The sequence below is a fragment of the Salmo salar genome, chromosome 09 (assembly GCF_965601325.2).
Source record: "Salmo salar chromosome 09, fSalSal1, whole genome shotgun sequence".
Classification (NCBI taxonomy): domain Eukaryota; kingdom Metazoa; phylum Chordata; class Actinopteri; order Salmoniformes; family Salmonidae; genus Salmo; species Salmo salar.
In genome coordinates, this window is record NC_138299.1 from 19,691,559 (window position 1) to 19,712,064 (window position 20,506).

The 20,506-nt window shown below is 44.2% G+C and overlaps 1 protein-coding gene across 3 annotated transcripts in view; it reads left to right on the top strand.

The window, feature by feature from the left end:
- The first annotated feature begins 685 nt into the window (after window positions 1-685).
- LOC106610874 (coiled-coil domain-containing protein 9B) overlaps window positions 686-20,506 on the top strand; it is a 32,104-nt gene continuing 12,283 nt past the window's right edge. The window contains exons 1-9 of one of the 3 annotated variants that reach the window (XM_014210519.3): window positions 686-789; window positions 972-1,053; window positions 1,376-1,482; window positions 10,146-10,250; window positions 10,530-10,634; window positions 11,315-11,470; window positions 11,662-11,826; window positions 15,609-15,680; window positions 19,160-19,344. In XM_014210519.3, coding sequence (XP_014065994.2) covers window positions 715-789; window positions 972-1,053; window positions 1,376-1,482; window positions 10,146-10,250; window positions 10,530-10,634; window positions 11,315-11,470; window positions 11,662-11,826; window positions 15,609-15,680; window positions 19,160-19,344 — 1,052 coding nt within the window. In that variant the 5' untranslated portion in view covers window positions 686-714. The other 2 variants (XM_014210521.3, XM_014210522.3) reach the window with 2 other exon arrangements.

Here is a 20,506-nt window from a genome sequence, read left to right on the forward strand (position 1 = left end):
TGTGCAGCAGAAAGAGGTCCACCTGCTGGAGACGGCATGCTCTGTGGTTCAGGTAGTCATTACCGCTGCCTTGGATCAGCTCAGAGTTGAGCTGGTGAACTCAGTTACCACACTGACCCAAGAGGAAAGAGAGTGCTGAATGTTCACGTGCAAAGTCCAAAAACCAACAACTCTCTCATTCAGAGGTACCATGACCTTTGCATCATCCTGCTTATGATAAATTGTGAACCTGTATCACTACAGAAAGATATTGTTTTGTTTGTAAAAAAAAATAAGAGAAAACATGTATCTGCTGTCTAAAGGTATATATAATTGCTAATATGTTATCTTGATCTTTGTGAATTTGTCTTACAAATATGCTACTGTATCATGGATGGATAATATTTTAGCAGCTTTTTGCTTTTCTGTCATATTGTTTGTTTAGCAACTCATCGTGTGACATAACACCCCAGATTGTGGAAGACTTGTTTCCATAGCAATGAGATCCATATTATTATACTGTACTTTTACATGGACATGTGCAATACATTTTTGTCTTGCTTTTTCTTTTCATTTTTTATTCAACCGAATTAAAAAACAAAAATGTAATCTGTGTACAAACACGCCATTGCTGTATAAATAACTGCATTTGAGAGATTATTTAGTAGCACAGACCCCGAATGTATTATCTTTAGAATATATTTCATAGGACATGTATGAGACAGCTAATTTGAGATGTTTATCCCTCTGGTGGTAAAGGTCACAACTGCAAGGACCATTGGGCGGCAGGTAGCCAAGTGGTTAAAAGGGGTAATTATTCACCATTGCCGTCTCGTCCACATGTTTTTTTCCAATTTGCACAGAGGCTGCACAATTTCGCTATAATGATACCTTAATTTTTTTTTTTTCGGCATACATGTCAAAGTATTTATGAATTTGTGCATTTCCAAAAATACACACTGCTGCTTCCTATTTATACTATGTGTTAGCAGATTGCTAGCTTGATAAGTACCAACGTGTTCTACTTCGACGACCGTGGAAAATCACCATCCAAAATGGCTTGCTACATCCCAGGTAGAGCTAGCTAGCAATCTAATATCTCCTGTTTTTTTTCTTTAAATAAACTAGCTTGCCAAATTGTAATCCGTTGAGGATTTCATTGTCAGCAGTGGATTCTGTTTGTTCTTTTTTAGCGCCAAATCAAAAAACTCACTTGTCAGTGTCATTCCAGGTAGCTAGTTTGCTAACGTTAGCCTAAACCAATATCTACATGTAAAAATGTGTCAATTCATCATGCATGCAGGTTATGCATGAAAACCGAATGTCATTGCAAATCACTTACTGTTATTGGAATGTTATTGGAATGCAATTATAATGTATGTGGCCATCTCTTTAGTCAGGCAACTTTCAACAGTTGGACAGGTGGAGGTGGGCATAGAATACCAGCACCTGCACGATGAGAGTGGATACGTGGTAGAGGGCAGAGACTGCAGTGACTATGCCGTGAGTGTTATTGGTCTTCGCCTGCTGCAACTGTTCCCTGGGTTATTGCTGTTAATTACAATGGGATCTCAGTGAGCCTATGCAGCCTGTACAAGGTCAGGGACATCCAAGGTCTTTTGAACATGTGAATGATGATGATTCAAAAGTTAATTTATAGCAAATAAGAATAGACTACTGTCCTCATCATGGATGGTACCTGGCAAGTGCCGGAGAACATTTTTATTTTGGAAAGTTTAGCCCAAAATATTTATAAATAACCCATATTGGTTCATCTGTGCCGTTTTCAATGGGAGCAAATGAAGCAAAGTGGGCAGAGCCACGCACGAGCTTGCGAGATCCTATTGGCGGGTTCTATCATATTTGCATATTTCTGTTTGGGAAGGCCATCTCTGTGAAGTGCGCTTGTGCAGTAGTGGTGAGGAGGAGCGCTGTGGACAAAATACATTTGCCATTCATTGTAACTCTGTAGAGTTGCTATTTTCTCGTGGCATTCTTGGATAACTCATTATTCTAATAAAGTCTTGATTTTACTCAACAATTACGAAAGTCAGTTCCAAAAATGTTAAGGGTACAAAACTGTGTACATATCTGGCTGAATCGGGTCTGGCTGGGGTAGGCCGTCATTGTAAATAAGAATTTGTTCTTAACTGACTTGCCTAGTTAAATAAAGGTTAACAAATTAAATAGGCTAAATCGCTACATATCCCATCAAGCCAAGTGTGGAGAGGCTGCCTGTTGACAGTTCCAAGAACCGTCAGAAACGTCCATCTAACTACGCCAATGACGACGGTGGATCTCAAAACTGAACTTGAGTCCGCGTTAAGTAGCAATGATATCCTTCGCCCCGTTGTTTACGACACATGGCTCGAACCAGTCATGACTATTTAACAAAACAAATAATTTGTGTTAAGTATTTATGAAGTTTGGCAATGAGGACAAAAACTAGCATAGTTTAGCCACGGAAAAACGGGGAAAACAAGCTCGGGACAGGATATAACTGGGCGCACTAGGCTAATTCGGGACACAAATTGTAGTTTTTATGACCTGATATCAGGAGCTTGCGGCGAAAAGTTAGATGTATTCGATTCAGTATGAATTGTTTCATCAAATGACAAATATTTAAGGAGAGCAAATCGATCGGTATAGAATCCCGAAATCAGCTGCAGCTGTCAATAGTAAAACAACGCTTAAAACGATGTTTGAGTGAACAAGAATCCAGAAAAGTAATGGTGAAGTTGCTTCCGGACACAGTAGACTCCTCCTCACCACTCTATAACTCAATTCGCCCTTGCACTTCTTGTAAACAATGCCATTTTTAAAGCTTTGGCAAGGGGTCACGTCTACAAAACGTAGCGCACTTTGTTCGTAAGAGATTTTAGTTTGGGGAACAGAAAACTGTATTGAGATCGGGGATTTTCCTCGAGGAGAAAATCTGCAGAATGTCAGCCCAGTTCCATCTCGCTCCATACTCTCCCACTGTCGGCCACTGGGCTTCCTCTCCTCACCATATTTGGTGGGGAGTGGAAATTTCAACCGGATGCTTCAGATTTATACATCCGGTGAAACATCTGACTCCTTGTTCTGACTCCTTGTTCTGACTCCTTGTTCTGACTCCTTGTTCGATCTGTAGCTATGTCCTTGAAACATTTGGAACTCATGTATTGAAATTCATGCATGTTCTAGGTGTATGTTTGATTACACTAAATGCAATTTGAACTAAAGGTGAGTTTACAGTAAAGGTAGATTAATTAAATTAATTAACTCATAATTCTGTTACCAAATCGGTAACAGAATTACCCAAAAATCTGTAACGGAATTACTGCAACTGAATTGGCTACAATAGGAACTCCTAATGTTCACAAACCACAGTTAGGTCACCTGCTACTGTCCTCCCTTCCACTGGCATGTTCAGCTAATAGCTGTTTTCTTTGTCTTTCTGGCATCTGGTGGTCAAACCAAGAGTGTTAAAACAGTCTGAGTCTCTTATCTATCTATCGCGCTCTATAGCGCTCTCTCTCTCAGCTCTTACCAACACCTACCCATGAGCCCCCTTTCCTTCCATTTACTGTAACCAGCACCCTCAGCCACTGTGCACCGACTGACACCGGACGTCCATGGACGTTGAAACGTAGTTTAAATTTGGTCAGTCCACCCTGGCCTTGATTTCAACGTCCACAGATGGACTGGATTTATCATAGATGTATGTTTCACAAGTTTGGATAGCACAGGACAGTAAAAAAAAGTAGGTATAGTTCAGTACAATACTGTACAGTAGAGCACACTAGAGTATAATGTACTCTACTTTATTACTTTACTCCACTATACTGTTCTGAACTCTACTGTACTCCACTGTGGTGCACATCTGGTGCACTGTGATGTCCAAACTTGTGAAACATATGGAGAATGACATTCATACCCATAATTATGCATTTCTGTGTACTACAGATCATGGACCCATGATGTAATTCCATTTCTGTAATTCTGTTACCGGGTGTAAATTCACTTCACTGACTGTAGTTCAATAACCAAAATAGATTTTTTTTTTTTTCATGTGACACTCCATTCTTTCTGCCGACATCTTTGAATTCGGAGCAGATATTTTTGAGGGGGAAACGTGGTCACAAAAAACTGAGGGAGGTTTTACTGTAATTCTTTGACCAAAGTTTGCATCTGCACAGTTCTTCCACTTAATTGTGTTTTTGTAATTATTTTCAGTGGAAATTGTTAAATGTAGTCATTGTGCATAGTTTGTTAAACTTTTAAATAAATGTTTTTTGTTTGGCATACATTTTAAATTGAAAAAACGGAGTCTCGGTGTAGTTCCGTTACCGTGGAATTGCCCTACTCTATCAAAGAAGCTGTGTGTCTGAAGCACTTTGGGAAAACTTAGCGACTGACTGCAAGTCACAGCATTTTGATTTCCCTGCTGCCTCCTGAGCAGTCTGGCATTTGTCTGACTGCAGAAGGAGTCGTGGGAAATCTTACAGGCAACCCCCCCATCCATCCCATACCCTGCCTGGGCACTCGCACGCAAACCAGCTGTTAAAGAGATGGTAGGGGGATTGTTCTAACAATCAAATACATGCATCTCATTATTGGCTGGGACATGTTTGGAATAACATTGACAGTGGCTGCAAATATAACACTGACTGGACTGCTGTTATTAGTATTTGAGGGGCTGTATCATGCTCAGGAAGACAGTGTTACCAAACACATGCTAACTTAAAATAATCTCCCGTTTCCCTTTAAATTCAGAGGGTTGAGTGCATGTATTGGGAGGGGGGCAGTATTTAACCATTGTGTTTTGAGCAGAGGACAGGGGGAGGAGGGAAAAGGGTAATTTTAACTGAGAGCAAGTGCCCCAGAGAGTGAGAGAGAAATGGAGAGTGCAAGAGCATGTGTGTGAGAGTGGGAAGGATGGAGAGAGGGTGAGTGCGAGAGCAAGCGGGCAGGCGCTGTAAAATCCATTAACAGGGGCGCTCTGTGCATTTGTTAGATGTCTTGGCTGTCCGCCCAACTTGGTTCATTGTAATCAAGGCATGATCGCGGACTCTGCTGCTTCGGCTGCTGCTTCGCGTTTGGACCCAGCCCAGGTTTCAATGCTGACATGGAGAGACCTGTGAGTGCATTCTCTCTCTCGCTCTCTTTCTCTCTCTCGCTCTCGCTCTAGTTCTCGCATCTCTAGTTCTTTCTCTCCTTACTCTTGTTGTCTCCTGCTACAGGCTAGTCTACTTTCTCCCTGCTCTCTCCAGCTAGAGGTTGTAGCTGTAAGTAAATGTAGTGCTTCAGTCAGATGTGCTGGCTCTGTTCTCCACCCTGGTCCTCCAGTAGATGCTGGGGTCGCTGGGTGGGTAGGGATTAAGGCGAAAGGCTCTGCCAGCCTCAGTTCTGCAGGCCTCCCTGCCTGGGCATGGGTGCCATCAGCTGGCAGTCCCACAGCCTGTGTGTGTTTACGTGTGTGGGGCTTAGCCAGCTACCGTATGCTAAGGACCCGCCCCCTTCACAGGCGATCACAGTGACAGGGAATCCGAGAGAGAGAAAAGAGGTACCTCAAACCCTGAAGGGTAAATCCACGTCCCCCTCACGTTTTCAACGTGTGGTGTGTCTCTCTCGCTCACTTTGATACTTTAGCTGGCTATTCTCATGAGCCGCCATTTGCTTGCGTGAGAGCTGGTGGTGTTCTTTTCCCTCGCTGTCCTATTCCTGGTGTGTGATCATGGCCTGTTGTGTTTGGATACCCTGACAACTAGAAGCTCTAAAGCAGTTGGCACTTCCCACCGCCTCTCTGTGAGTCCCAACTTCTATCTCACTGTTTTCAAAAGCTTTAGATAGAATAAAATCCAATCTTGTCCCGTTAAGCTGCTGTATGTCATTTTTTTTGGGTCGGCCTGACCAAATTCACATCGCAATTTGATTTATAGATCTGTCATTCTCATTGAAAGCAAGTCTAAGAAGCGGTAGATCTGTTCTATGTGCGCTATTTCTATGCTTTCCGGGTTTTTTTTCTATTTACTTTCGGTGTTGTACACCAGCTGAAAATGCAATGTATTTGATTATGGAAAATATTTTTCACAGAGGTTTAGATGGTACAATGATTCTCTGCACAATGACTGCTTGTTTTGTCACATTTAGGTAAACTATTACACTTTTAGCAACCAGGAAATGGCGGAGCGATTTCTGCATATTGCACCTTTTTTAAAGCTCTTTTGCTAATATTCCTATTGGGCTGTCTGTGAATCATTGCTATTGGCTATGCTGCACTGGAAGCAAACTGATTTAAAAATGGTCAGTATGTCCATTAAAAAAAATGCCATGGCTGATGAATGTGCCATATTCAACCTGCATTTATTTATTTTTTTTAGGTTCATGATTAATGTGAATGTTGGTCATTTTTAACATGGAGCTTCAAATAATACGATGTTCTTTTCTTCAGTCAATGAAAAAAATAAGACGTCTGACCAACGCCCCTCCTCCAAAATCTCCTACCATCTGCGCCAGGAGTCTGGCAGCCATTATTTGCCTCCAGGGCAGTGACAGTGCAATGGCAGTGGAACGGCATGGAAGGATCCTGTACAAATGCTGTGTTGTGTAGGCTACGCTGTGACTCATTGTTCTGCACTGAGCGGAATGTCACATTGAGCAGCCAGGATTCTCTTTTGTCGTCACTGTGGCGACGACGGGTGACTGGCAGGCAGGCAGGCAGCTTTGCAGTGAGTGCCACCTCCTGCCTTTCTCTGTCTGTGACAGTCAGGCTGTCTGCAAGGTATGCAGTAGCTCCTTTTTATAGGGGGAATTGTACAGCACAGGGTTGAAAGGTGTCAATGTTAGTTATGGTTTCGGGTTAGGATTGTTGTCATACTACCTCTGTCAAGTAAGTGTATGAATAGATTTGAGAAGGGCCTGAGTCTAGTTTTGTTATGGCCACTTCACTTGTTGGTTGGACTATTTTTTTTTAGACTCACCATTAGCATTATTTGCTGTATACAGTACTCCTAATGATAAACCCATTACACAGATGACAGGGGAATGACAAAGTGGAATTGCATTTATTTCATGCTGGCAGGTTGAATTTTAAGCATCCTTAATTGACAGCACACACAGTGCTTGTTTGAGTGTGTGCATGAGCCTTTGTATGTATTGTTGGAGCTCAAGGTTTAGTCACCTCATGAGTGCTCGGCTAATATGAAAGGATCTAGTGAACTTTGGGAGTTGCGTCTCACAGTGCAGAGTACAGAGCCAATGCGATCTGACATTTTCCTCTGAGAACTGTGAAGGGCTGTTGAGTGTTGTGGGCGTTCACTACGCCTGGAGAGGAAACAAGTGTTATTCAATGCTACATCACTAGCTCTGCTCAGGGCATCCATTTGCCTTTTGAAAATGTGTTCCAAAGTCTAAGTTTTACTCATCATACACAGGTGTCAGTACAGCACAGACACCGCTGGAGTTCCATCTAAACGACCCACATGGAATCACCATGCTGCAATCTTAACAGATAAAATAATCAGATGATGAGATCAAATCTGTTGTTTTGTACAGTTAGCCGTAAGCACGTCTGCTTTCTGTTTGCGGCTCCCAAATTGGATTTTTCATTGAGCGTAGTATCGTAGGCTACTTCTCTTTCCATCGTATCATATATACAGTCAGATAGTCTTTTCTCTATAGTTAAACAGAAAGAGTCCTGCGTTACTTTACATGTACTCTGCTCCCTCTGGCCTGTCATGCATGTGCCCTTTAGCCCACGCTGCAGCCATTTAAAGTAACGTCATTAGAGACCGCTACAAGAACTCTTATGATCAGAAGGGGAAGAACCAAAGTTTAATCAGATTGTATTTTAGATTAGATTCCCCATCACTGGGTTTTGTGCCCTGGATACATAAAAAAAAAAAGTGTTTGTCAACACACCGGCTGTTAGGCCTAGCTGCCTTCTGTAATGTTTGTCAACACACCGGCTGTTAGGCCTAGCTGCCTTCTGTAATGTTTGTCAACACACCGGCTGTTAGGCCTAGCTGCCTTCTGTAATGTTTGTCAACACACCGGCTGTTAGGCCTAGCTGCCTTCTGTAATGTTTGTCAACACACCGGCTGTTAGGCCTAGCTGCCTTCTGTAATGTTTGTCAACACACCGGCTGTTAGGCCTAGCTGCCTTCTGTAATGTTTGTCAACACCGGCTGTTAGGCCTAGCTGCCTTCTGTAATGTTTGTCAACACACCGGCTGTTAGGCCGAGCTGCCTTCTGTAATGTTTGTCAACACACCGGCTGTTAGGCCTAGCTGCCTTCTGTAATGTTTGTCAACACACCGGCTGTTAGGACTCGCTGCCTTCTGTAATGTTTGTCAACACACCGGCTGTTAGGACTCGCTGCCTTCTGTAATGTTTGTCAACACACCGGCTGTTAGGCCTAGCTGCCTTCTGTAATGTTTGTCAACACACCGGCTGTTAGGCCTAGCTGCCTTCTGTAATGTTTGTCAACACACCGGCTGTTAGGCCTAGCTGCCTTCTGTAATGTTTGTCAACACACCGGCTGTTAGGCCTAGCTGCCTTCTGTAATGTTTGTCAACACACCGGCTGTTAGGCCTAGCTGCCTTCTGTAATGTTTGTCAACACACCGGCTGTTAGGCCTAGCTGCCTTCTGTAATGTTTGTCAACACACCGGCTGTTAGGCCTAGCTGCCTTCTGTAATGTTTGTCAACACACCGGCTGTTAGGCCTAGCTGCCTTCTGTAATGCAGGGCTCTCCAACATATTGCGAGCTTATTTGTTTTAGCTTTAAAATAGGCACATTCTTCTCCTCTACCCTGTAACTCTTCACGGGGTCTTTTTCTATTGTAAGAGATGTGTTTTCTGGTAATGGTTAATAAACAGCAATGGGCATGACAGGCCCCATAAAATTATATTTAGTATTTTCCAAAGATCTGTTTTTTCCTGGATTGGGAGTTTTTTACTCTCAATATTACAATTATTCATAGAGAAACTACTAAAAATTATGTTCTGAGTCAATAGACAAATCTTGATTTATGAGTCTAATTCCCCTAATTGCGCACCTAGCAAGAGAGGAATGTGTCGATTTACAATGTTTCTGCAGTAAGGCTTACTGCTGCAAAACAATGTCCAAATTAATCATGAAATAGTTCTGTCTGGGAAGCCAACTTTGCCGTTTACATTTAATTGACAAGGTTTTTGGGGAAAGACAGTCTACCCACAAGATGCCGGGTATCATTAACATCGCTAATTGGCTACATACTGACTGATGGACAACTGTACGCATCAAACAGAGGGGCAATATTGCTGGAAATTAATTGGCGGATATTGTGTTACGTTGGCCTTTTTAAGCCAATAGTGGCTAACCAGGGGTGGGATAATGTCAATATGGCTTTTATTGGATCGTAGCTGGGCGCTTTACGTCTGACAGTTTGCGATGGAACACATGAGAAAATGCATGTACTTTCAGAATTGATTGTTGAGCTACTCCTAGGTGGGCTGCGAGCTACTGGTAGTTTGCGATCTACCTGTTGGACACCCCTGCTGTAATGCCCGTTGCTCAATAAATTCCAGTGTCACAGTGGTATGATGTATGAAATGCCTTCGGGCTTTAAAAGCAGTGTAACACAACCTGTTACAGTCCCATAAGAAGTCATCCAGGCTTTAGCCAGATGCCCCTTGTCACGTGAGGAGGCATGCTGCTCTGTGCTCTAGTGCTAACATGCGCACACATTTTTGTCTGTACTACTGTTACTGTGTTGACCGCAACAGGCACAGTGGTGTAGAACGACTGGAATAAGATTTCATACTCGTGATCCTTCTGTTAATCATGGCAAGTCGTCAGTCATCAGTACTTGCTACATATTGGGGGGGGGCAGGCAGGCAATGCAAATAGTCTGGGTAGCCATTTGATTAGATGTTCAGGAGTCTTATGGCTTGGGGGTAGAAGCTGTTTAGAAGCCTCTTGAACCTAGACTTGGCGCTCCGGTACCGCTTACCGTGCGGTAGCAGAGAGAACAGTCTAAGTTGTTGGCCTGCTTTTGCTGCGAGTTCATCATTCTGAATGCCCATCAAGCATAGCATGTCCAGGATAGTGGACTGTTTACTGTAGGGACTGTAGCCACTGACAAGTAGCACAAGATTGTACAGTTCTGATTAGCTGAGCGTTGTGCGTCTCTCCTCTCCAGACCTCCAGTGACGTCATGCTGAAGAAGGAGCAGAAGGACGTGGAGCTGGATAAAAAGATTGAGGCTCTCCGCAGGAAGAATGAAGCCCTCATGAAGAGGTACCAGGTGAGTTGGTATTCTACTGTTCTTACTCTGAAAACAGAAGGACGCCATTTTTAAAACTAGGAGGGATTGAGCTTGACAAAGACCTGCCGTCTTTCTGAAATGGTTTAATCATCATCATATCCCTAACAAAATGGCAAGTGGCATTGGAAACCTTAGATAATGTAAGTCTCTCTAACAACTAGCCTTGTATGGAGTGAAGACTTTTACAGGGTTCGCTGAGGACTAATATCAGGTTCATTTGGTGGTTCTGGGTTTCATGTTCTGTTTCATTCCATGTAGGAGGTAGAGGAGGACAAAAAGAGAGCGGAGGAGGAAGGAATGGCACTGCAGAGCCCCAAGGGCAGCGCAGGGGACTTAACCATCACCATCAACAAGTCTACCACTGTGAGTGGCCCCGTCTCCCTTCAGAGATGCTTTTACGTGTCAGAACAGTTCTGAAATATGAATATTCTTACCAATAGAAGTACCTGTCCATCTTGATGAAAGACCCACCTTATCCATAAATATACACTGAGTGTACAAAACACATTGATCTTCCCATGACATGGACTGACCAGGTGAATCCAGGTGAAAGGTATGATCCCTTATTGATGTCACTTGTTAAATCCACTTCAATCAGTGTAGATGAAGGGGAGGAGACAGGTTTAATAAGGATTTTGAGACATGGATAGTGTATGTGTTCCATTCAGTGGGTGAATGGGTAAGACAGAAGGTTTAAGTGCCGTTGAACGGGGGTATGGTAGTAGATGCCAGGCGCACGGGTTTGAGTGTGTCAAGAACTACAATGCATGTATCAAGATTGGCCCACCGCTTAAAGACCATCCAGCCAACATGACATAACTGTGGGAAGCGTTGGAGTAAACAAAGACCAGAATCCCTGTGGAACGCTTTCGACACCTTGTAGAGTTCGATGAATTGAGGCTGTTCTGAAGGCAAAAAGGGGTGCGACTCAATAATAGGAAGGTGTTCCTAATGTTTAGTACACTCAGTGAATGTTATCAGCAAGAGATGTATTATCCCAATTCAGTGATTTTCACTGTCATGTTCACTTTGCTATTGAGCAGGAGCCTCGTGTTGTGATGACCAAACCAGGAGCGGGTGGTTCTCCCACCCCAAAGGGGGTCCAGGACCTTGGGGAGAGGGAGGTGGAGGGGAACCTGCTGGGCTCAGGACGCGGCAGGAGGAAGCAGCTACTGGTCACCATGGCTGGCAACACAAAGGTAAACAACATGACAGGTGTCTATGAGAGACGGTAGGGGAATTATTAAGTTTTGTGGTCAAATATTGCCATTGAATGATGTTTAGGACCAGGAGTTCTTCCTGATCAAGTCATTTGGTCAGGAGAAACTCCTAACCCCATGTAAATGATCCATATTGATGTGAAGGATGATCCCTGTTTGTTTGATCCCAGGGTAAGAGGGTGGTGAGTGAGAGGCTGGAGAGAAGGCCAGGTCCCCCCAGTCTGCTGAATGTGAAGAGCCCTACAGAGGATGGCTTGTACCAGCACCTTGTGGAATCAGCAGGCAGAGGAAAACACCAGCACACTAACACAGCAAAGAAAGACACAGGACCACAGGTCAGCAGTACATACACACGTTGGGCCGAATCCTAACTTGAGACATTGGAGTATAAGTGTAGTGCTGCTGCACACTCTAAACAGAGAGTCCTGGAGGAAACCAGCCTGCTTTTTATTAGAAAATATAGCGGTGACTATGCACTTTTAACACTATCAAGACTTTGGCTAGTTTATATTGCCTCCACATCCTCCCCTGCTCTGTACCTTGTTGTTAATTAAGCCACCCTCCCCTCTCTCGTCTGTTCTCCAGTACAATGCTGTCTTGTTTTACAGTTGTCAGACATGTCGGCAGGCCCCTCCCCTCCTGTGAAGAAGCACAAAGGCTGTTGGACAGGGGGAGGGCCCCAGGGGTGGTGATTGGTTTGGGGGCGGGACTGGGAACTGTTCTGTCACACTAGTCTGGCCTGGAGCTAGTCAGTCCTGCTGGGGTGTAGCTAGTAAATCAAATCAAATTGTATTTGTCACATGTGCCGAATACAACAGGTGTAGACCTTACAGTGAAACGCTTCCTTACAAGCCCTTAACCAACAATGCCGTTTTAAGAAAAAAAAAAAAAAATGTAAATACAAAAAGTAACAAGTAATTCAAGAGCAGCAGTAAAATAACAATAGCGAGACTATATACGGGGGCACCGGTTAGTCGAGGTAGTATGTACATGTAGGTAGAGTTCTTAAAGTGACTATGCATACTGTAGATAATAACAGAGTAGCAGCATTGTAAAAAGGGGGGGGGGGGCATTTCAAATAGTCTGGGTAGCCATTTGATTAGATGTTCAGGAGTCTTATGGCTTGGGGGTCGAAGCTGTTTAGAAGCCTCTTGGACCTGGACTTGGCGCTCCGGTACCGCTTACCGTGCGGTAGCAGAGAGAACAGTCTATGACTGGGGTGGCTGGAATAGCTACTGTAGTCACGTCTGAGAGCCCTCCGTTCACATACAGGTGTTAAAACATGCAAATATCCCATTCGATGGTATATGGCGTCTTTTTTTCCACAGAGGTCTGATCTGGAGGGCCGTAGCAGAGCCCCTCAAACAGCCCTGGTGGGATGTAGCTGCTGTATTCAGACAGAGCTGAGAGCGCTCAGCAGACATACAGCTTGTTAGTCCCTCTGTCTCTACAGTGGCCTGGTTGTTATGGCCATAATGAGACTGTTGGGAGAAGTATTTATCTAGCTGATCCAGGGCTTTCATTACGCTCGCTCACACTGGGCTGGCCGTTGAGAATAACTGCAGTGAATAACTTGGAAAATAGCTCAGAAAATGGTTTGTGTGTGTATTTCCTCCAAGGTCTTTTAGTGTTTTTCTTTCTTTTATTTAGCTTTTAGGAGCCATTGTTTAATTATAGCTTGCTGATTTTAATGAAAATGGAAGGATAATTACGATGCTCCTTGTTGAGTCACTGTATTTGAAATCCCTAACATCCTGCCTTGTAGTGGTACCTTTAGCTTTATTACTTAATGAGTTATGATGCAGTGATATGGCTGTTTTATAAATACTTCTAGATGGAAGAGTTTTAATGAACTGCCTGATGCAGGTTGTTTCATAGAAGCTCTGCGCACACACACACACACACACACAGTACTGCCGGCTGCTGCCATACGGTTTCTGATTTCGAGCCCTTGGGCACACAGAGTCTCTGGAACAGCTGCTAGTACTCTGGCTGTGGTCTGGCACGCACATCAACACACACGCACATCAACACACACGCACATTGGCCCAATCAACGCGCTGATGCACATCACAGACGGTTGATCCTCCAACACTGAAATGTGAAAGTCAGTCAGGCGGGCTCTGTGAACAGAGATCAGTGCTGCAGGAGGATAGATGCACAACGTTGTAGTGTGGTCTGGGACAGGACAGACGGAGGCCCTAGAATGATCTAGAACCCTACCCTGTGTTTACAGGCTGCTGCTGCTGCTACAGCCAGGTCCAGCAATTTAACGTGACACATTTACAGGGTGAACAGGATGTTCCTTGGCTGTGTTTCTGGCCTGTATCTATCTGGTCAGACGCTCCTAGTCATGTCATGCTCACTGAATTAGCGTTTGAACTATGGCCAGTGTTTGAGCCACCTCAGCCGTGGAAAACTAGGCCTTTCTCCCAGGTCCACTTCTGTTTGGACCCTACTTATATAATGTTGTTCACCTCTTGTTCTGCAGAGCAATCTCCCCCTATGCTCTCCTCAGACAGCCAACACTCTTACTGCAGCAGCATAGCCCCTACTGATCCACAGCTGATTCTATGGTCCACTGTGCCCTGCCCAGTCTTCCTCTGGTCTTCTGTGTCTCTCCAGACCAGATTATTCTCCATCGTGGAGGGTGGGGTAGCTACTGTACCCCGGAGACAGAACAGGGGGAGGGATGGGAGTGTCCCTGAGACAGGATGAGAAAGGGGAAGGATGGGAAGACAGGAAGCATTCCTGGTGGAGGGTGAGGAGGACTGGGAGTCTCTGGGAAAGGATGACGGCTGGAGTATCAGTAGGAAAATATGAGGGTGATAGGTAGTGCCTCAGGGCGGTACGATCACTACAGGCCCTGGGGATAGAGAGGGGTAAGGGGGGGAGAAGAGAACCTGGCGTGCAGACATGCTACTTCCAGTCTCTTTCTCCCCTGAGCCACGGAGAGTATGCTCTCCTCCTCCACATTGTTTCCTCATTCCCACCATCATGAAAGAATGATTTAATCAAATTAACATTTGGCTGCATTTTTTTCTGAATGGGCTCATTATGCCGCTGACAGGACCGAGTGTGCAGCATGCCAAGGAAGGGTGAAGGAGAGGGGAGATGAAAGATTGTGAGATGGGGAGGAAAGAGGGAGAGTTGTAAGAGGGAGAGAGCGAGGGATCGTGTGTGTGTGTGTCTGTGTCTGCGCGCACACAGGGGAACAAAATCCCAGGCTCAGTGGTGTGACTCTGAAGGTATTCTAAATCACTCCTCAGACAGTCTCCCTGACTCATTCCAGAATTCCCAGTACCTCTATCACAGTGTCTCTCACTGTTCTGGAGATGTTTGCTAGTAGAACCTACAGTCTCGGGCAGGGTTCTCCAACTGGCAGGGTTCTCCAACTGGCAGTGTTTTTTGTTGTTGGACGGAAGTCTGTAAAATCACCAGCAAATCAGCACTAAGTGATTGTAATCTTGGAAATCTGTTCCAAAGTATTCCCATGCATAATAGGTAGATGTGATTGTATACAAATGTAAGCAAGGTTTGAAATGATTGTTTGTCAAATATTATATCTGTTTGTGCTTCTTGCGGTCAATTTGCAGTCTACAAATGATTTGTAATTATGTTACGGCTCCCTGACTATCTGCTCAAGAAGAAATTGTCCCGAGGCTGAATTTAGTTGATGATCCCTGGTCTAGGGCCTTATTCAGTGGTGGAAGGTTGGCAATAGAAACGTTGTAGTGAATGGATACTGGGAAGAAAATGGTGCTGTGTTAAGACTATAAATAGCATATATGAAAAGTCATAGAAAAAACATTGGGTAAGATAGGTTTCAGGTGTATGTACTGCTGTTGCTGCTCAGGAGGGATCTGACTATTCATAGGGTGTTGGCTGTGAAAAATACTTTGATACTGTGTCCACTTGGGGGCAGTGTAGCTCTCTGAAAGTCTGCATGAATTGTTATCCTGCTGAGGACAGGAATACATCATTTGATAACTTTCTTTCTTGCACTCTTTCTCTCTCGTTCTCTTTCTCTCGTTCTCTTTCTCTCGTTCTCTTTCTCTCGTTCTCTTTCTCTCGTTCTTTCTTTCTCTCGTTCTTTCTTTCTCTCGTTCTCTCTCAGGATGAAGGGGGGCAGGGAAAGGGTGTGACAGAGGAGCGTCACTGGCTGTCAGAGTGTGAGCCTTACTACCAGGTAAGAGACCAGACCCCTTCCTATTGGCCCTCGGGGGGGGGGGGCAATTCCTCTGTGACCACAGTCCCTGTCTTCTGAGGTGACGATAGACTGCCTCTTTTCCAAAACACAAGTACCCTCCACCCCAAAGCCGTCTGACGTCACACCATGCATTCCTAAGAATCATTGGCGCATTAGAAGCTCAGGAAGTTGGTTTTAGCTTTGGTAAGATGGCCTCTCATGGGAGAGATTTGTCGACTTACCCAGAGATACAGTGTACAATGTGAGTCGTTGTACCAAAGGCGGGAAGGCAGATGGTCTGCTTATGAAGCAGACTGATAAGCAGAATCGCTGTATTCCCTCATGGACAGATTTTGATGGGAGTGGACCCTCTTGCTTCGCCTCTTCCTCTCTGACAGCTCAGTGCTGCCCCCTCTCATTGAGTATCTCGTTGAAGGCCGACTGGGGTACTGCAGGCTGCCATTAGCAACTGAATTATCCATAACTTATTTGTGATTTTTAAATAAGTGGTTCAGGGACATAGATCTTGTGTAATAGAAGCAATTATTGGTACCATGATTGTCTTAGATTTTCTTATTTTATTTACACGAAGATTGACATTTTCCCATTCACAATAATGAGGGATACTGTTTTCTGAAAACAATGACTGCAGTACCGCGGTCGGCCTTGACCTTTGTGGCTTCAATGAGAGGGGCGGTCGTTCTCCCCTGGGCTCCTCCCTGGCCCCTGTAACCCTGGGAAAGAGCGCCTGCAGAGGCAGGAAATTGAAAGAGCTAATTAGTGGTGCGGCTGGTGGAGCCAGCGGGGGCCGGCCTGTTAGAACATGTGAGGCGTGCTGTCCCCTGTGGCCCCCGCGTCCTCCAGGACTGGTGGAGAAGAGACAGAGGAGAGGATGATCACGGATGCCACGTTCCCGATACCACCTGCAGGAGAGCCACATGTTTACCTGTCTCTGATTGGTCCATACCTTTGAGGAAAACATCACCTCTGTCTGCCCCTAGTTTATCCCTCTGCCCTGTCACTCACTGTCTCTGCTCGCTCTCCCTGTCTCTGCTCGCTCTCCCTGTCTCTGCTCGCTCTCCCTGTCTCTGCTCGCTCTCCCCGTCTCTGCTCGCTCTCCCCGTCTCTGCTCGCTCTCCCTGTCTCTGCTCGCTCTCCCTGTCTCTGCTCGCTCTCCCTGTCTCTGCTCGCTCTCCCTGTCTCTGCTCGCTCTCCCCGTCTCTGCTCGCTCTCCCTGTCTGTCTGTCTCCTGGTTCAGTCGTAAAAACCCTCCACAGACCACACAGTGGTAGCTATGTTATTGTGTCTGTATCTTCACCGATCATCATGATGTCCTCTGGCCTGCACACACTCTTAGCAATGACAACTACCAGCCTTGTTCTTCTCCCTTCTTTTGCCAAGCATCTAACCTCCCTTAAGGCAGAGTTCATTGATATTTGAGATGCATCTTTGGGGCCATGTGGATGTTGTGAAGGGCATTTCTCAGAGCTTAATGTAATTCATTACTTTCCACTTCTGGAGCTCATGGTAGTGGTGTGTGTAAAATCACTGGGGAAGCCAAGCCAAAAACAACTACGTATTCCATCCTATGTGTTGTGATAATTGCGTTGTTTGCTCTATAACCTGTTAGTTCATATACCTCGCCACCGTGATCTATAGGCCTAAGGCTGAGACCAAAATAAGAAAACGGTGGCAGAATAAATTCAACCACCTTCGTTTCATCGCAACATCAGTCCGGTGAAGTCCACAAAGCATATTGCATGTAACAAACAGTCAAGCAAGTTAATATTTCCGTCATGTTCGAGCCACTAAACAACCATTGATTTGGAACCACGGAGAGTTACTGCAAGTCGCAAAGAAAACATGAGCTGCCTCCACTGTTCCAGCACCATCAACTTCAACATTTCAACAACATCAAATCACCTCTGCTTAGTCTAATACAGTGACAACTAAAAGATACCAAAAACGATTTATTACAATCAACGTAAGCTAAATATGATGTGGATGTCCATAGTTTTGTGTGTGTTCGTGCAAGTAGAAAAAAACATTTTGACTCACCCTAGAGAAATGCCATCCTCCTTTCTTTCATGTTGATGAAAGTCAATCACTCTGTACTATATGACATGCTTTAATTTTTCGTTGTCCTAGGCTACCTAGTTAAAATGCTTGCTCGCTAGCCTAACTTCCTTTCATGGGCAACGTTAGCTAGTTAACGTTAGCTAGTTAACATTAGCCTTCTACATCTAGCTTCATATTGAACTTCCACCCTCTCAGGCCAAGAGTATGTATGAATGAATTAATGGTTGGATCAGAATCGCCGTTATAATCATTGGCCAGTACGCAGAATTAAGTAAAGTCCAAATCCCTATCTCCACCCATGGCTAATTTAGGAAAGGGACAATTTTTAGCTAGCTAGCCAGCCACCGGAGGACAGCACAACGAGTTTCTGTCAATGATGTACTGTATGCTCTCAATGCGATGTGGTTGGAGTGAAGCCAAATCCAAACGTGCTTCCCTTGACACTTTTATAAAATATATATATTTATTAAATAATTAATTTTATTTATTTATTTTATTATTTTAATATTTTTTTATTTTTTCATCTTTATTTTTCCTTAGTTTTTCTTTATTTATTTTGTTTTGTAATGATTTTTTTTTTAAATTTGTTATTTTTATATATTTTTTTTTTTGTATTTTTTTTTCACAGTTGAGCTCACTCAGTTTAGCTCAACGCTGATTGGCTATTTTATTTTTTATCAAGGGAGGCCAAATGCTCACTGGCTATCCTTGCATTCAATGCTAGTGGCAGCAACAATGTCATACTCTTTTTGAGCAGACAGCATCAGATAGATGGCCTACAGAGACAGAGGGGCGCTGTTTTGCTTGCTCGGATGCTTTTTCCAGTGAGATACATTCAGCCTCTTGCGAATGGAAGGAATATTATGAAACGCAGAGAGACGAAAGATATAAAATATATGTTTCTTATTTTCTGGGGAAGCCTGGCCTCCCTTGGCAACTATGAATACACGCCACTGCATATTAGTAGCAGTCCAGTGGTTTGGTCATCCATGGAAACATTACCACTATCATCACACTACAGAATTCCACAACCAACACTGGACAGAGAGGATGAATCTCAATGGGAAGGATAATGAGTGAAACAAGATAATAACTTGGATGAAAGCCTGCAGACAGTGTAGTTATCTGGGACTCCAGGTGACTAGTCCCATCCAGTCTACATACATGTCCTCTTGTAAGAACCAGGAGCACTTGTTCTGTTCTCCCCCAGACCCCTGATGTTCCTCTGATCTTCTGGACTGCACAGAGGCTTCACCAACCCAAGGCCAGCTGATTGTTGGCTGTTATTTTGACCTTTTTATTGCTATTGTCTCACATAGTTTGTTGAAAGCAACCTCTAGCCTTTCACGGTTTTCACCACTGGCACTAAACTATGACTGGTACTTGTGTTCTCCTTGCAGAAGTCTGAGGGGCCAGGCCTGGCGGGCGACACAGACCTTACCATCCCCACGTCCAATGAGGAGCAGCAGGAGTACCTGCGCTGGAAGAAGGAGCGTGAGCAGATCGACCGGGAGCGTGTGGCCCGCCACAGAAATGCCAATGGCCAGTGGAGGCGGGCATGGGACATGGACAAAACAGAGAATATGTAAGCCCACTCCTCCCATTCCTGGCTGCTTTGCACTTCGTTTTAGTTTGCATTGTCAATAATTTCAGTTTCTTCATGTTTGGCTGTTCCATTTGCTTGATGCATGTTTAAGTGCTCATTTTTCATTTGATTATAAAGTCATGTTACGATTAAAAATGAGTGTACTCTTCTGTATGTGCTCGTCTTCTGGTCTTTTTGTTTTCACATATCAACTTCAGCTTGCAGCTAACTACCACACATGTCATGTCTTACCATGCAATATAGACCATGCTTTTTTTCATTGTAACGTAACTAACACATGAACTCTCACTCATCAAGCAGATTACCTGCTCTGTTACCTCGTTGTGCAATAGAGGAAGTAGCCCAGTCTCTCTCTTCTCTACTTTTTCTCTACTTCTATACATAGCCATTGACTGTTCTCTAAGGAAGCGCAGAATGATGTATGTGGAGAAGACGGTGGTAAAAACAGGGAAAGCAATACTGTGACGTTTTTATTCTCATGGCTATGGCCCTTTATCAAATTACTGGTAATGAACTAATAGGCTTGTTCCTGTTGTGACTCTCTAAGGTACTTTCAGTATGTTGAATTAGGCTGATGGAAGATGTCAATTGTTTGTAGGTATTAACACAACCCACATTTTATGTCCTGGGGCCCCAGCCTCCAACCCAAAATAATGATATATTTTTGGATGGTGGGGCCCCCCCAGACAGCATATGAACATGTCATAAGGTATGGCAAAATGTTTATAATTGCAGGAAATTTGCTTTAAAACTGCTATTTCCTCTCAGCCTCATGGCAGAATGTGTAGAATAGCAGTGAATCGGCTTTTAAACGGCAACATTTTCTCTCAGCCTCATGGCAACATTTTTAGAATACTGAACAGCATGAGATTACTATAAAACTAATCCTGGAGGTCGGTGCCCTGTTGCCCCAGATGTGGTGGCCCTGCCCGTGCCTCGTCCCATGATACTGATTTCACACTGTCACAAGACTTAATCCAAACAAGTCACAAGACCGTAATAACAATTCACAGCAAATTGGAGACTGGCATTAGAGGGAAGAGGGATGACCTGGCAAAAATGTGTTTTGTTTTCTGTGGTAACATCTTTATTGGCTCACCTTAGTTTGTGAGCCGTTCTTAGAAAAAGGCTTTTTTAGACC